Raw genomic sequence first — 17832 nt, forward strand, 5'->3', positions numbered from 1 at the left:
TCACTTTTCTTTCCTCAACCACAGCCTTGCAGCTAATTCTCCAGTTTAGCTGTGAGTGATGAGCTTTGTGGACTAAAAAGATTGCACAGGGAAGATAAGACACGGTAACATCATGAGTTCTTTCCAAAGGTTGTAAATTAAGTCATGAAGGAAGTGAAACCTACCAAGTGTTTCTCGGTAGAACATTTCTTGGAAGGTGACACAGGGACAGTTTGGTCTCATGAACTTGTACATACTAGAAGAATAAAAGTCCTCATTTCTTCTAACAAAGGGAAGATATATAAAATGTTTTCCACATGAATGACTTGTAAGAGGACAAGAGAACCAATGAGAAAAAATGAGTTTGACAATGATATTTGGACATGGGCATAGTTTATTGGAATTTTTTAAATGAATGTATGCAAGAATCATGGAAATTTTTCTAACAATGGTAAATATGTTGTTCTGCTGTTAAATAAGTGAATTCATAGCTAAGAGAAAAGGCCTGGATATTGCATGGCCAAAAGCTCCTAAGTGAGCCTCATCAATAGCCTGATTTAAGGAAGCTCTGGTGAAAAAGGACTCAAAACTGCAGAGCTGAAGTGAGTACAGGCTGAGTGGAAATTTACCCAAAATTTTCTGCTTCTATAGACAGCAGGGATGGATTCTCACTGAGCATCTCCTACTGTTATGCTTTGGGCCAACTTCTTTCTTTTTTCTTCAGGGTGTCAGAATATATGGCAAAATAATAAATAAACATTTACTGATAGTCTGTCTATACTTCATTAAATCTAGAACAATAAAAATGTATCCAGTGCCATATATGAATATAAAAGCATAAGACATTTTTAAAACTGAAAGTAAAATTTGAATACAACATATTCTGATTATGATTTTTGCTCCTTCCAGACCCTTCCCAACTTCTTTACCCACCTGAATCCACATCCTGACCCCCTCTCATTAAATTGCAAACAGGCACCTAAAATGTTAATCAAATAAAATCAGATAAAGTAGAACCAAAAAAAAAAAAGTAACAATATAAGACAAAGGAAAAGAAAATAAAGGAAAAAAGAAAAAAAAAAAACAGAAGAAAAAGAAACAAAGAAAAACCTCAAGAAATATACATAGACACAAACACACAGAGAGAATCCCATAAAAATACAAAACCAGAGACCATAATATATACATAAAGGTCATATAAGATTGAAAAGCAAAACAACAACAATAACAACAAAATCCCAAAGTCCTGACAAAGCATTATGAAATAATCTTGATTTTCAAGAAGGTTTATTTAAAATATAGAAGGTGAGCATGTGTTCATAATCACTTTCTCAGTATATTTGGTGATAATGCATGGAAAACTACTGATTGTTATAAGTTGATTTTGTATCCTGATAAGTTGCTGAAATGTTCTTGAAATTTTCGGATAGAATTCTTGGGATTTCTTACATATAATATATCGTCTGCAAACAGGGATAACTTGATTTCTATATTACTGAATACACTCCAGGACAGGACCCACACTGAAGAACTTTATCCAACTTACTTTATGAGTTAAGGAAGTAAAGGAGGAAGGAAGGAAGGAAGGAAGGAAGGAGGGAGGGAGTTAGGGTAGGCAGAAAGGTAGGAAAGTCTGGAAGGCGTAGGGGTGATATATATTCTCAAAACATTACATGAAATTCTTGAAAATTTAAAAACATTTTACATTCTAAAAAGAGTATTTCATCACTCCTGCAGCTGCTTCTTCAGTGTCCAAATTACCTTGATCAAGGAGCTAATAAACCTCTTCTGCCATGAGAGCCCTAGACTTCCTCTGTCCTCCAATTAGACTTCCTGCTGCAGGAGCTACCAAAGCAACCAGTGCCACAGCTGCTGACTGTAGGCAACTCCTGGCAGAAGACCTTTAATAGCTGTTCCAGAAGGAATCTTATAGAAGGGCTTCCTAGAGACTTCATCCAGGACAGCAACACCCCAAAGAAGAACGGCAGTACTGCCTGATCTAAGCACAAACCGGGGTATAGGCAACACGCAAACCCATTCTTGTTTGGCCATCCACAGCTTACAGATCAGAGACGAGGAAATTACATACAAGGGAAGCTCGGCATCTTTAAGAGTAAAATGGGGCTAGTAAAACAGAGTAGAGCCCAACACAGGACCACAGAGACTAAGCAATAGACCAAGAGACAAAATAACTTTCAAATGATCGCATTTTCTTATATTTCCACACTTCTCTTTAATCCACCACAGCTATTAATTATCTGGAAGTTATTTCATTATTTTATGCCTTCACCCTGCTTTCTTCCTCATGAAAACAGGTATGTATTGTCTGTATAGTATAGGAGGTCAATGTAGCAAGTCAAGACTAATCCCTATTGCTCATACCTTAATTGTTTTGCTCTCACTTGCTTTCCCTGCTGTTTTCCTTTCTGTCCCCTTTTCTATACCAGCTCCTCTATAACACTTCCAAAGACCAGATGCTAACCTGGCTTATCATATCTGGGTATCTTTAACTTCTCTTTTTAGTATACCACTAACCTAACTGCCACAAATTCCATCCCTCATTTTTTCTTTGCCTCAATAATTCTCACATCTCCTCTACTTCCCATCCAGCAACTAGTACTAATTAATGGTCTCAATGAGTTTGCTCCCTTTTCTTTTCTTTTTCCATCCACTCATGCACACAATAACTGATATATCCATTGCACACAGTGCTATGAGGCTCATTTTACTTTATTCCCTAAGATTGCTGTTCCAGGGAGTGTTCATGAAACCCAAAAGACCACCAAGGAGCTTTTCCCCATGTAATCGATTTAGGAACTCTTTAATTGTACGTTCAGAGCCTAGATAGAGCTGTAATCCCAGGAGTGCTGTCCCTTCTAAGTTCACAGGTGAGACCACGACTTTTGCTCAAGTAACTGTACCCACAAGGTACAAGGAACTGTGGACCAGCCAGTGACAGGATCCTTCCTGTTTCAATCAGTGCCCTGGAGCTACCGCTGTGACACAGCTCTCCATGCCTAAATACCACATGGAGAGAACTGGTCTCCCAGGAGTGCTAAAACACCTAAGATCACAGACTCACAGGCTCAGAGGAGGGAAAGCTCCAGTCAGACACAGCAAGACCCATGAACACCAGAGATAACCAGATGGAAAGAGGCAAGCACACAAGAATATAAGCAAAAGGAACAAAGGCTATTTCTCACGGTCCTCTGCCCTACATCCCTATTCCAAGCAGAACTCAGAGAATGCGTATTGTGTAAAAAAAAAAAAAAAAAAAAAAGTATTGACTTTTATTTATTTGTTTTTATTTTTTATTGTTTTTAATGCCATTTGGGCAGTAAGGTAATCAAATATAGAATAAAGTCTAATACCTCCACTTCCATGTCTAATCTTTCTTCTCTTCCTTTTGGGTTATTTTCTTACCTTTGTATATAAGGTCAAATACTGAAATGACACAGGCATCCTGCTTCTAAGCTTTCTTGAAGTTCTCTCCCTGCCCCTTACTTCTTCCTGCAGCAAGTGAGAGACTTCCCCTCCCTGGCCATTCAGAGAGGACCCAGTCTGGCTCCTGAAGATCACTATCCCCATTTCCATAGAGGCACCCCCTGACAACCCCCCCCCCCAGAAGCCACAGATGCCTGCTTGAGAGTAGTCAAATGGCAACCTCCCTCACCTCCCTGTTGCTGAGGCTGCCACTCTCACTGATAAAAGGCTAAGCACTTCCCAGCAGCAACTGGTGCCTGTCCTTGGAAAAGATGCAAAAAAAAAAAAAAAAACAAACATCCCTTGGAAGATTAGGGTCCCAAGTTTGGATCATGAAAGGAAAACAATCGGGGATCACAGGCAGCTGTGGCTAGTCGTAAAACACTAGTTCCTGATAGCACCATAAAGTTACTCACCAGTTCCCTCAACCCTGGTTGTACGATTCCACCCTGCAGCCTGAACAAACAATATCATGTTTTAAAAATTACTTGCCTTGTCACCTCCCCCATCACCCTAACATCCAAAGAACCCCTCACTATGCTGTATATAAATAAGCACCAAGCCTTCTAGGCTCAAGGTCACACTCCTGTCCTGTGCAGTGGGAAGGTTTGTGATCGAGTCTGACTCATATTAATAAAGAGATTCTTTTGTGTCTTTACATCAGGCTGAGCAGTTCTTGGAGTTCACCTGGGGGTCCCTTGGAATCGCAGATACAACAGTATAGCCCTGTATATATCTCTGTATAGCCCTGGCTGACCTGGAGCTCACTTTGTAGACCAGGCTGGCCTCGAACTCAGAAATCCGCCTGCCTCTGCCTCCCGAGTGCTGGGATTAAAGGCGTGCTCCACCACGCCCGGCCCGTAAAATTTATTTTTACGTTGTCCTGTTATGGCAGTCTGTGTTCTTGATACTGTATCTTTCCCTAAGGAAGCTACTTTTTGGTCATGAAGACACTGCTCACAAAACACTTAGCCTTCCCATATCTATCATTATTTGAGAAAATGCCCACAGGCTTGTCTTTTGCTCATTCTGATAGTCATTTCCTCAGTTCAGCTTCCATCTTGCTAAATGATTCAACCTGGCATCCCCCTCCCCTGGGGCCTCAAGTCTCTTGAGGAAAAAAGTGCAGCTTCTCTCACTGAAGTTAGACCAGGTAGTCCTCCACTGTATATGTGCCAGGGACCTTGGACCAGCTTGTGTATGCTGCCTGGTTGGTGCCTTGGTCTCTGGAAGCTCCCAGGGCTTTGAGTTAGTTGAGACTAATGGTGTTCCTATGGGGTTGCCCTCCCCTTCAGCTCCTTCAATCCTTCTCCTGATTCAGTCACAGGGGTCCCTGACTTCAGTCCAATGGTTGGCTGTAAGTATCTGCATCTTTCTCAGTCAGCTGCTGGTAGGGCCTCTCAGAGGACAGCCATGCCAGGCTCCTGTCTGTTACCAGATTGTAGCAACAGTAAAGGTGTTAGACCTTGGTGCCCCCACCACCACTACCTCTATGAGATGGATCCCAAGTTTGACCTGACAGTGCAATACCTTTCCTTCTGTCTCTTCTCCACTTTTGTCTCTGCAGTTCTTTTAGACAGGAACAATTCTGGGTAAGAAAATTTTCCTGTGGACTGGTAAACTCCTTCCCTCTTCTTGAGACCCTCTCTATCTATTGGAAGTGGAATCTTTGAATTTCCTCTCTCCACTGTTGGGCATTTTGGCTAAGGTAACTACCCTTTGAGTCCTGAGAGTCTCTCACCTCCAAGGTCTCTGGGACTTTTTAGAGGGTCAGATCACCCCCCACCCCCAAATGCCACATATTTCTATTCATTCACCAGGCCCTCTGATGTTTCTCTGTTTCACCTCATACATGTTCCCTTTCTTCCCTTTCCTTCCTCCCACCCAAATCCTTCCCTCCCTCTACCTCCCATGACTATATTGTCCCCCTTCTAAGTGGGATTGAAGCATTAAGTAATAATAATGCCGAATATAGTATTTTAAGTGTTTGGAGCTGAATGAATAATTTTTATTGTGGCTCTACTACAGTATTTTTTTTTCCTTGATATCGAGGTTCATGTAACCCAGTCTGGCCACAACCCCAATACATTGTCAAGGATGACTTCAAATGCCTGGTTCTCCTGCAACTACCTCTCAAGTATAGAGGATTACAGGCATGCACCAGCACTTCTGGGTTAACATAGTACATTCTAGTGGGTGGCTCCAACATGAGTTAATACGAGGCATATATGTGATTAAGGAGGATCCACACTGATCACTACTTCAGATGATGGAATATTTTACTAATAAAAAAAAACAGGCCTAACAGGTATATGTAACAGATTGAAAGTTATCATTTATTGTGAATATATGTTTCTTTCAGTAGGTTCCATTTCTTAACTAAACATTTGGCAACCTGAGAAAACCCTTTTTGTTCAATTGAGAAGCATCAACTTATGTAGAAAGAGCTGTACTATCTCACATAAAGCAAAGTTACCTGAATCTACAACTACTACCACTCTTTATCTTTCTTGACTGACTCATAACAAATCAATAAAATGTAATTTTCGTTCTGTAAGCTTTGAAGTTGTCCTAGTGTTTTGGGAAAAGGCAAAACATTCAATGAGAGATATTTGCTCCATGTTTGTTCCCTGTGATTCCTTACACTAAATCCCCAAAATTAACTTGGAGGTATTTTCTAGAATTCAAGTTTCCAAATATCTTGCTGCAGGTTCAGATTCTTGATGATGGGGAATATCCCTACCATCATTGTAGTAAACATTCTAGAACAATATTTTATATTCATCATTGAAAATGCCTCAACTCTGGCTATCAAAGTATCTATCTGACAATAATCAACAGCTCCCCCAAGAAAGGATCCTTAATAATATTGAAATTATTTAACATTTTATTGATTAGATATCTATGATTAAAACTCACAGTTGATGTAACATAAGACAAAAATAAAGAAAACAAGTATTCGCATCACCATCAAATCATTGAAAATAAAATCATTCAGTTCCTGGTTCTCATTGGAAATATTCTTCAATCTTCTCTATTCCACATAATGAATCATAGAAGACTTCATTTGTTGATTAGGAATTTAAGGCCCTGGTTGAGAACATTCCACTTGATTGTATGCACCACCATGAAACCATTATTTATAAATGCAAATACCATGATATCTATATCTAAGTTTTTCTATTCTGTAAACAAAACAGAAGAAAAAAGTAAATATTAGAACAACCATTTTAATTTAATTGAGGAATACTTTTTAATGAAAAGTCATTAACATGATTTGGTGTGGGGTATCTTGGGCACCCACTCTATATGCAGCTGGGCCTCTCCTACTTCCAGCACTTAAAAGGAGTCCTTTGTCCAAATTGGGAAAAGTCAATAAATTCTATATACTCAATCCTGACATAGACTTGGGATCTCCCTATCACAAAGGAGAAAAGAATTAGAAATTGTCTTATTTTTTCCTAATAGAAAAATACAATTTAGCCGGGTGTGGTGGTGCACGCCTTTAATCCCAGCACTCGGGAGGCAGAGGCAGGTGAATTTCTGAGTTCGAGACCAGCCTGGTCTACAGAGTGAGTTCCAGGACAGCCAGGACTCTACAGAGAAACCCTGTCTCAAAAAAAAAAAAAAAAAAAAATACAATTTGAAACAAATTGAACACAAATTTTTATAGATGGATGCATTTGAGAGAGAAAAAAATGTGCAGTGAGTAACAGTAGAGAGAATATGTGTGTGATTTTGCTAGCATTAACAACATAATATTTAAACATATCCTAATTAATAAAAAGAGGACACAATCGTCAGTGATGGAACAGAAAGGGGGGTTGGAAGAGAGTTCCCTAGATTGCTCTGGACTTGATGGCTTAGGTCTCTCAAGAAGTTGAACAGGAAAGGGAAATTGCTACAGAAGTTCCTCCTTAGTTTTAGAGCCAATTGTAATACATTTTTAAAATTATGTACTTAGGTTTCTTGCTCCAGACTGGGAATTGCCATTGAGTACCTGTCTTAGCTAGCTTTATGTGTCAACTAGACACAACCAAAAAACACCTGATAGGGAAGTCTCAGTTGTTAAAATGAACAAATCATATGGATCTATGAACACTTTGCAGGAGGGGGGCTGTCTTGATCGTTATATGATGTATAAGGCCCATTGTAGTTGGCTCAGTTCCCTGGGAAACTGGTCCTAGGGTCTGTATGAAAGCTACCCTAACATGAATCTGTGAGTGACTCAGCAAGCTATGCTCCTCCCTGGTTTCTGCTTCAAGGTCCTGCTTGATTTCCTGACTTGATTTGTCTCAACAATAGACTACAACCTGTTAACTTAAGAATGTATCCTTTCTTTCTTTTGGTTATTTTTTTAGGATGATATTTGCTTTAGGAACAGATGAAACTGGAATAGTACCAATGCTTGAATTTACACCATAACATTGGGTAAGTCTACTGGTTTCATCTCATAAAGATCAAATAAAATTAATTGATCAATGCTATGGAAGAATATTTAGTAAAGTCCTGCTAGTATGTCAATACAAGAACTACTAAAGTCCAGAAGAACGTCAAGGAAATTTACAAGTGGATACTTAAGTTCTCTTTAGTGAAAGTGTTTGTGTTTTGGGTATGTCATATTTGTGTTATCAGAATTAGGATTTTTTCATCAGTTCCTGACAGTTTCCTCACTAATTTGACAGAGTTAATATTAAATCATGTGTTCTTACACTTTTTCTAGGCAGAAGTAACACTCATTGTAATATGTATTTCTATCATCAGCACAAACTGGGTCCGCGATATCAGAGCAGTCAGATTTACTCTTATATGTGGTGCAATTTGGCTGTAAAAAATAAAAAGACAACATAAAATATATTAGATAATGATCTTTGCTAGAAAAATTTTACTTGATAAAATGATTCAATATTCAGTATTAAATATAAATATTGACTTACTACAATTCTACTTAAACATGATATATTACTGCTATATTTTTATGTGTATATTCTGAGACAATGTAAACAAGTGACTATAATGCCATAATTAGGCAATCACTCTTCAACTTTACCATATACTCTGAAAAAAAAATCTATTCTGCTCTAAACTAAAAAATATCATAAAATTTAATGATTTATTTGTAATTCTATATCCTTCTTAATATCTTTACTGTATATGTTATAACACATATGAGTGCCTTTACATAATATATATATATATATATATATATATATATATATATATAGAGAGAGAGAGAGAGAGAGAGAGAGAGAGAGAGAGAGAGAGAGAGAGAGAGAGAGAGAGAGAGAGAGAGAGAGAGAGAGAATTTATTTTTGGCAATTTTTGTAAACACAAACAGTATTGTAAAATTCAGATAAATCTTGCTTTCAAATTTGTAGAAGTGTTACTTTTGTATTTTTTGAGAATGAAGACTTAACTTTTATACAATACTTCAGTGTCCTACTTAATCAAAATTGATGTTTAACTAGAAATGGATTTTTTATTACTGTCAGTCGTCTTTTCTAGGATGAATCATTCTACTTTAAACATATTTTAAAACACAAAACGTATCTCTGTACGATAAGAACTTTGTTCATTCATAGAACTTATGAATAATCAAATGTTCCACCTTGGCTATAACATTAAGTAGTTTTGTTGACAAGACTACTGTTCAACCTTCGCCTAGTAATAAAACAAATATTTTGGGGTTGTTTTAGTTGTTGCAACGTTGTCTTGTACATTTTGTTTGGTGACATTTCAAAAGCAAACGTTTACTTTTAAATTTTTCATATTAATTAGTATTCCTTTACCTCTTTTACAACATTCTCTGGGCCTGCAAAGATATTCATTGAAAACACTGGATGGAGAAAAGAAAAAAAAAATCAGAAAAAGATAGAGAGGTGTGATGATTTGGCTAGAAAGCCTGAGGTCCTGAGTTCAATATCCCAATTCCCTCAAAGTGGAAAGAGAGAACCAACTCCCGAAAGTAGTTCTCTGACATCAACATATGCACATATGTGAACACATGCACACCTACAAATTATATGAATAAACAATATAAAATTGTTTAAAGAGAGCATCAATAGACTATGGGAGGAAGCATGCACCACACTTAGAAGTGACCTGTGGGACCGTGAAATGCAGCCTGTTTTCTGGTAGAGCTAGGTTTAAACCCCAGAGACCCAACAGAATAAACTGCAAGGGACGGGAAGGCTTTTTTGCCATGCTCCCAGACACTAGGCTCCTGACAGGAGGCCTGTGGCTATCAGTCTAGGAGGCTGTCTAGACTCCACCCACACAGTTACTTGGCAACAGCCAGGTATGCTCCTCCCCACAGTTACCTGGCAACCACAAGATAGCCCAGCCCACTATAAAAGGGGCTGCTTGCTCCCTCCTAGCTCTCTTGTCTCTCTTACCACCTTGCTCTTACTCTTACTCTCACCCTCCCTTCTCCTCTCTTTCCATGTGGCCCTGGCTGCCCTCTACTTCTATACACTTATCCCTCTCTCTGCCCTTCTACAATAAATGCCTTAAAAATCATGGACCATCTCTGCTCATGCAGGTTTACCTCTAAAGAGCAGCCAGGAGGCTGCTAACCTCCTGCCAGGAGGCCACCCTGTGCTTCAGACATGGCTGCCAGCCAAACCAACCTGCCCACTGACCAAGCCACCTGAGCTAGCCAGACTGTCCCCTCTCTGCTGTCATCTGCCAGAGCTCTCCTCCTGCCCTTTTCCCTTTGGCCCCCGGGCCAGAGTCCACCTGAGGGTCCCCACCTGTTCTCAGATCTTCCGCAACATACAGCAGCATCTGGGGTGTCTGAGAGTGAGAACCTGATGTCCCTGACCTCCATGAGGCCCAGGAACCCCAGAACCAGCTCTTCCATGGTACCCAGCATCTGTGGTGACCGAGAGTCGGAGCCAGACTCCAGCAGGTCTGCAGGGACCTCAGACTGTGCCTCCTTCACCCCTATAGCAGGATCCTGCAACTTCTCACAGTCCAACATCTGCCTACTGGTTCCATGGGGTTGCACAACACTGTCAAACTCCCTGTGTCCACCTTGCCCAGTGGCCCTAGCCCCCAGTGAACGCGGGACCCCACTTTTTGCCCCACAGTGACATATGTTAATTCCTTACTCTTCTAATATTGAAGGCATGGCACGGAGGTGTTTGTCACAGTACTAAAATAACAGATTCATAGAGTGACTTCAAATATGGAAATGGCAGTTATTGATTATTTTATCTGAATCCTTCTTTCAACGACACCATAAACCTCTTTTCTTTAATATATCTGCTTGCTGGCTCCTGAGTGAACTTGCATTGGCTTGGCACATATGTAAATATACAGTAAAAAAATATGAGAATAATCTGAATAAATTACAAGAAAACATTAATAAAAGAATGACAGAAAATCAATTCAGGGTACAAAAAGAGAAGTCCATAAGACATCACTAACAAAACAGGCTTCCAGCTAATATTTGTCTACATAGGTTTTATTAAAGATCACTTCTAACTGATTAAGGGAAGTATCCATCAAGAGGATAATATAATTTAAAACGTATCTCCCCACACAGAGATGTGCCCACCTTCAGAAAAAAGTACTGCTAAATAAATATCACAGATTAACTCCAACATAGTAATAACAGGTGACTTCAATATGCCAAGAGACAAGGTCATCTAGGTCAAAGATAAATGGAAATATCGGAGTTAAATGAAACGCAGAGCAAAAGTGTCCAATGTACATCAACAGGATGTTTCACTCCGTAGCTACAAAAAACAAGTAACTTTTTTATCAGAGTACTGAGATTCTTTAAAATAGATCACCATATGTTAAGAGAAAAACAAATCTCAAAAGTACAACAAATTATAATTATTTCATATACTCTGACTATAATAAATCTGGAAGTCAGCATCAAAGAAGGCGCACACTAAAGAGAGGAGTCCTCCCTCTGGAGACAGTGCTTGTGAGTTAGAAGGTCTGTACTCTAGGGAAAGGAGGCTTGAATTTGAACAAGTATGAGATATATAAAAGTCAATTGAGGGTTAGATAGAATCAAGCGTTAGGTTTGAGACTGTTAGCTCTGTTTCCAGCTATTCTGTTTATATCTGTCAGTAATGCTTTCATTGTTCCATCCACCAACTACCTTTTAAAGCTTGATTATGGTAGCTAATACTATTTCGTTTGGATATGATAGCATTAGTAAAGGAAAGAACGCAGTTCTTTTTTGCTTTCAAATTATATGTGAATATGGGTTTGTGTGCTTCTGGATAATGGATAAAATTTTGGGTGTTATTTCTCAAATGCCATACAACTTTTCTGTGTGTTGGGGTGTGTTTGTAAAACTCAAGCCTGAAATTCCACCAAACAGGGTAGTATTGCAGGCCAGTGAGCTACAGGAATCATGTATTTCTACTTTCCCCGAACTGGGATTACAGACTACCGGCATTATCATAATTTAGGGATGGAAATTGAAGCCTGGTGTTTGCAAGGCCAGCACCTTATTGATTGAAAATTTTCCAAACCTACCACTGAAAGGATTTCTAAATGTCTATGCATACATGGACACTTTGCTGAACTTTTATAAATCCCGAGTACTTTTTACAGCATTCTCATGGTTTTCAAATACTGACCATATGCAAAAATAACAAAAAGACTGTGTCCTGCTTCTCAGTGGTTACAGTTATGATTTTTTTTTCATGGTATAGGAACCAGGAACTTCCATAACCATGGTCAACATGTAACAGAAGACATCTTTTAGAAAAACCCTCTAGTTCTCACACTAAATAAAGTAGATATGTGCTCAATAATTAGTTTAAATCAATGTCAAAAATTAATTGGAAGTGACTATTTATGAAAATGATCCCTTGTGAATCTATTGATTCACCTCATAGAAAGTAATGCATGAAAATTAAAACATTAATATTGTGAAGAGAATATCTTCAGAGTATCTAATACCTCATAATTACTTTTATTCACATACAGATTATATATGTGGAAGGAAATCGGTGAGCTATCTCTTTACAGAGAACTTAACACTAGAAGATTTAGTTTAAAAACTGTAAAGGAGATTGGGTCATGGAGCAGCAGGGTTGGGAGGTACTACCTCTCCCTGCTCATTACATCCATCCACTGCCTGAGCTGCAACACGGAGACTCAATCTGTATAATGACAACAACCATATCAAAAGTACACTACATGTTTCCTTTTTCATTTACTGTTCTAAGAGACTTCTCTGACTACATTATCTCAGCTGACTTTAACTTCTCACGCTCAAACAATCCTCATGGCTCAGTCTTATAAGTAGCTGGCATTACGGTTACAGAACCTTGTGGTGTTTTATAACACCCATTCTAATTCAATTCCCATCCTCCAGCTCTCTAAGAAGAATGAATAGAGGCCGTTAACAATGTAATTTTCAAGGACTTTTGTAACAAGCTTGACTTCACTTAACTTCACAAATTTACTATTCCCAACATCCATCCGTTCTTAAATTGCAGTGGATGCTCTAATAATTCCTTTTTCAAAACTCATAGTAGCATAATAGAAAATTTTACTCACCAGTGTAAGGAAGAAGTACCACGACTATGATAAAAAGAAGTCTGATCCATGTTGAAGACATTTTATCAAATCTGTAGAATAAATGTTTAAGATCATTTATAACACATTTCCAGTGAAAGCCTCTTACAGATAAATGAACGATTTCTATGCCTCTTCTCAGAGTTTCTAACTGTGCTGTATTCTTCCTTGATTCCTCTGAATCAACAAGACCCAATCGGAGCACAGAATGACTCTTAGAAAACGGCAATACTCATCGCACATCTAAGGACTTACTAACTCTCCCAACCCTTGCCTTATCTAGGGGCATCCAGCTTTTTGAAGGAAATATCCATAATAGAATCTTAAATTTTTCTTTTGAAAATCAGAAATAGTTCCTTTACAAATAAAGGATCTGGAAAAAATCCTTACAGCAATTCTATACTGTAGTGTAACCTCAGAGTGCCTCTACCCACCTACCTGAAAGCAAAAATAAAGAAATATCAGTATCTCTGCGCTCACTGTTCTGATTCTTTTGCCTCCTCAGACATGATCATCAGTTTCAAGAGCCTTTTTTATATCATCCTCCTTATAAACGTGGCTGGAGGTAATACAAATAGCCAAGGACAGATAAAACACGGTTATTTTGTGTTCTTACTTGGGGCTGCAATGTACCTACGCATGAGACATATCAACACAAGAAAATATCTGTTGATATAGGACAATTTGAAACTTATCTGAATTTATCTGGAACTATGAGAAAGGATAAGGCAATGAATAGTAAGAAACCTTGAGATGCAGAACATATCCAGGCGCTTGAATGAAAACTAAAAGAAAATGGATTCAAAAGGCTGCCATACTTGGTAATCTGCAATGCCAGACACATTAGGTTTAATAGGCTATTTGCTGTTCATCATATGTTTTGTTTCAGGTGCCTATAGAGTCACACAGAGTTACATACACTTAGAGTGCTACAGTAACCACCTTAAACAGTTTTCCAACTAGAATATTTGTACATATATTAGCACAAATTTAGGATCAGAAGTAGACATCAAGCAGGAATAGTCTCCGTCTGAGAAATTCTTCCTAGAGTCATGTTCCACCACCAAGGTTCTATGTTTATTCTCATGCAAGCATGGGTTTTAATATGTTTGAAACGCTCTCAGAACAAATTCTTGGGGAAAAAAAGTATGGAATTGTGATTAAAAGTCAGCAGCAGTATGCAAATAGTGTAATGATTGAAGGATGATTGGGAGATAAGTTGAGTCCACCACGGAGAAAGTCCTAAGATATATGCTAATAGTTTAATCCACTTCTTAAGGTGGAGTAGTAGACTCTTTGGGATTTGAAGTACAAATTCATTGAAGAGTTTTAGTTAAAAATTTTCAGAGTCTGAAATCTTGAAAGAGTTTAGCATTGAGCACCACATTTCAAATATTATCTGTGACCAAACGACTTTGATGAAATATTAAGGCTTAATCATCTACAACTTTTTAACATCAAAGGGAGGAATAATTTATATTTCAATTTTCTTGTTTATTTTAGAATTTTAAGATACTCCATACATGTACATCACAATTATATTCTCCCTTTATTTTAACATGGCTTTTAAAAAATAGCATTAAGATTTCTCTATTGGTGATTTTATCTATTTACATTTCAAATGTTGTCCCCCTTCCAAGCCTCCTCTCTGCAACCTTTCCCCATACCATTCCCCATTCCCTTTGCCTCTAAGATGTTCCCTCACCCAACCATCCAATCCTGCTTCACTGCTCTATCATCCCCATATGCTGGGGCACTAAGCCTCCATAGGACCAAGGATCCCCCCTCTCATTGATACAAGGTAAGGCAACCTTCTGCTACATATATAGGTGGAACCATGAACCCATCCATGTATAACTTTGATTGGTGTTTTAGTCCCTGGGTGCTCTGGGGGTTCAGTTAGTTGATATTGTTGTTCTTCCTATGAGGTTGCAATCCCCTTCAGCTTCATGAAATTTGCAGGCAAAAGGATGGAAATAGAAAATATCATACTGAATGAGGTAACACAAAAACAAAAGTATATGCATGGTATGTATTTACTGATAAGTAGATATTAGCCCCAAAGCTTAAAATACCCATGATACAACTCACAGATCATATGAAGCTTAAAAAGAAGGAAGAACAAAGTGTGGATGCTTAAAATATACTAGAAGGGGGAACAAAACAACATGGGGAGTAGAAAAAGGGAGGAACCTGTGAGGGAGAGAGGAGGGTGGTAAAGGTGGGCAGGGTAGGGTATGGGAAGAGACTAAAGAGAAGTCCAGAGGGTCAGCAAAGTAAATAGAAATATGTAGCAGTAAGGGGTGAGGAACTGGGGGTAGACACTAGAAACTCCTAGATGCCAGGGAAGTAAGAGGTTCTCAGGACCCAACAAAGTTGACATTAGCTGAAATATTCAACAAAGGGGTGATAGAACTTGTAGAGACCGTCTCCAAGATATAGGCATGGCCCCAATTAAGAGACGGAGCCACCCACCCATCTCAAAATGTTTAACCCAAAATTGTTCCTGACCAAAGGAAACACAGGGACAAAAAAATGAAGCAGAGACAGAAGGAAAGGCCATATCGAGACCATGCCACCCAGGGATCTATCCCATCTACAGACACTAAACCCTGACACTATTGCTGATGCCAAGAAGTGCTTGCTGACAGGAGCCTCTCCTGAGAGGCTCTGGCAGAGCCTGACAAATACAGATGTAGATACTCACAGCCAACTGTTAGACTGAGCTCAGGGACCCCAATGGAAGAGTAAGGGAAAGGACTGAAGGAGCTAACCTGGCTTGTTAAGTTATGACTAAATCTTTAGTTTAGAAAAGGGAAAGATTTGAACTTAGCAATATTCTATGCAAGTGCAGTAGATGTGACATTTGGAGTGAAATGATACAAATGCACAAACCTGCAATCCCTAGGAAGCCCTTTTGCCTCACACATTAACTTTTTTTTTTTTTTCAGAGACAGAGAGAGTTTTTATTTGAAAAAAATTAGTACCAAACTTAACCACAAGAGACAGTAAATTGTGTTCCAGGATTCCAAGGTTAGACTGAATTCTATAAGTCACCTGCCCACTGTCTTCCTTCTTCCTGAAGCCCCCAGATGAGTCAGTGGATGATCCACAGCATATGAATTTCAGAAACACAAGAGCCCACTTTGTCACATACTCAGTCTCCTGCTGTCATTTTTCAGTCTTGCAGTGATATCACAATTTATATTATGCAGAAGAAACACTTGGGGGGAGTTGTAAAAGTGTGTTTTATGACTAGTAGTGATGCAACAGAAATGTTGTATCCCTTTAAGTTTTCAAGTGTCTCAGGAAAGCCTTTCCTAGAAAATGTCTTTTTGCCATTTCAGGCAGCAGCAATTAATTTCTACGATTCATAGGCTCTACTTGTCCATAAAGGTTTCTATTTATTTATTTGTTTGTTTGTTTGTTTGTTTATTGGACGTATCTACCACATGAGCCTTTAATTTTTCTTTTTTTAAAAGTTTTTATTATTATTATTTTCTTTATTTACATTTCAAGTGCTATCCTGAAAGTTCCCTATATCCCCCCACCCCTGCTCCCCTACCCACCCACTCCCACTTCTTGACCCTGGCCTTCCCCTGTACTGGGTCATATAAAGTTTGCAAGACCAAGGGGCCTCTCTTCCCAATGATGGTCGATTAGACCATCTTCTGCTACATATGCAGCTGGAGACACGAGCTCAGGGGGTACAAGTTAGTTCATATTGTTGTTCCACCTACAGGGTTGCATCCCCCTTCAGTTCCTTGGGTACTTTCTCTAGCTCCTCCATTGGGGGCCCTGTGTTCCATCCAATAGCTGGCTGTGAGCATCCACTTCTGTGTTTGCCAGGCACTGGCAAGCCTCACAAGAGGCCGCTATATCAGGGTCCCTTCAGAAGAATCTTGCTGGCAACACATTACCATTTATAACACTGATACATGATTACACTGTGTTGTATAAACTGACTAGACTCACAAACTCTTTTCTGAAGCCTCTTGAGTTTACTGGCATCCTCTTGAAGGTTACTGGAACCACAATGAGTGGGTTGCTGTTTTACAAAAGTATTGGAGTGGCTCAGTTCCTTCAGGTTGGCACCAGCTCCTGGCCACCTTGGGTACAAACTCAGCAGACTGTACTTCCAGAGGTCTCTCCACTCCCCAGGTGCTCTAGCACATCCAGGATCTTTGGATCACCAGTGAGTAGAACACAACGTTTGTTCCAACACCACGGGAAGTGATCGGGACCAGCAGGCACCAAGGACAAAGGAACCCTGCCTGTGTAGTGGCTTGGGTTCCTTCCAGCCAGCGCTGCCTATATTGGTTGCGATCTCAGTGGACAACCCCACTTCCCCCAGAGGAGGTACCACTTCCAGGTGCTCTAGCACACCCAGAATCATCTTATCCCAGGATCCCAGGAGCTTGGTCACACCAGGATCTCAGGGTCTCAGAGGAAGTTTGACTCCTAGGAACTCTGACATACCCAGAATCTCAGGTTCACAGTATCCTGGAATCACAGGATCACGGAGAAAGCTGGACTCTGAGAAGTTCTGAGTCAACTGGGATGACAGGAAGGATAGGCTCCAATCAGATATATGGAGAGCAGGGAACACTTGAGATAATCAGATGGCAGGAGGCAAGCGTAAGAACAGAAGCAACGGAAACCAAGATTACTTGGCATCATCAGAACCCAAATCTCGACTATAGCAAGTACTGGATACACCATCACACCAGAAAAACGAGAAATGGTTCTAAAGGCACTTCCCATGATGTTTATGGAGGACTTTAAGAAGGACATAAATAACTCAGTTAAAGAAATACA

At 39.3% G+C, this 17832-nt stretch overlaps 1 protein-coding gene across 1 annotated transcript; it reads right to left on the minus strand.

Annotated features, from left to right (window-relative positions):
- Window positions 1–6598: 6598 nt before the first annotated feature.
- On the minus strand, window positions 6599–13057 carry LOC110332842 (serine protease inhibitor kazal-like protein, minor form). Its single transcript, XM_021214154.1, has 4 exons — window positions 12997–13057; window positions 9252–9298; window positions 8175–8287; window positions 6599–6647 (listed from the first exon to the last, which is right to left on the minus strand). The coding sequence occupies exons 1-4, from the start codon at window positions 13055–13057 to the stop codon at window positions 6599–6601; spliced, it is 270 nt and encodes an 89-aa protein (XP_021069813.1).
- Window positions 13058–17832: the final 4775 nt, after the last annotated feature.

The sequence above is a fragment of the Mus pahari genome, chromosome 15 (genome assembly GCF_900095145.1).
Source record: "Mus pahari chromosome 15, PAHARI_EIJ_v1.1, whole genome shotgun sequence".
Lineage (NCBI taxonomy): Eukaryota > Metazoa > Chordata > Mammalia > Rodentia > Muridae > Mus > Mus pahari.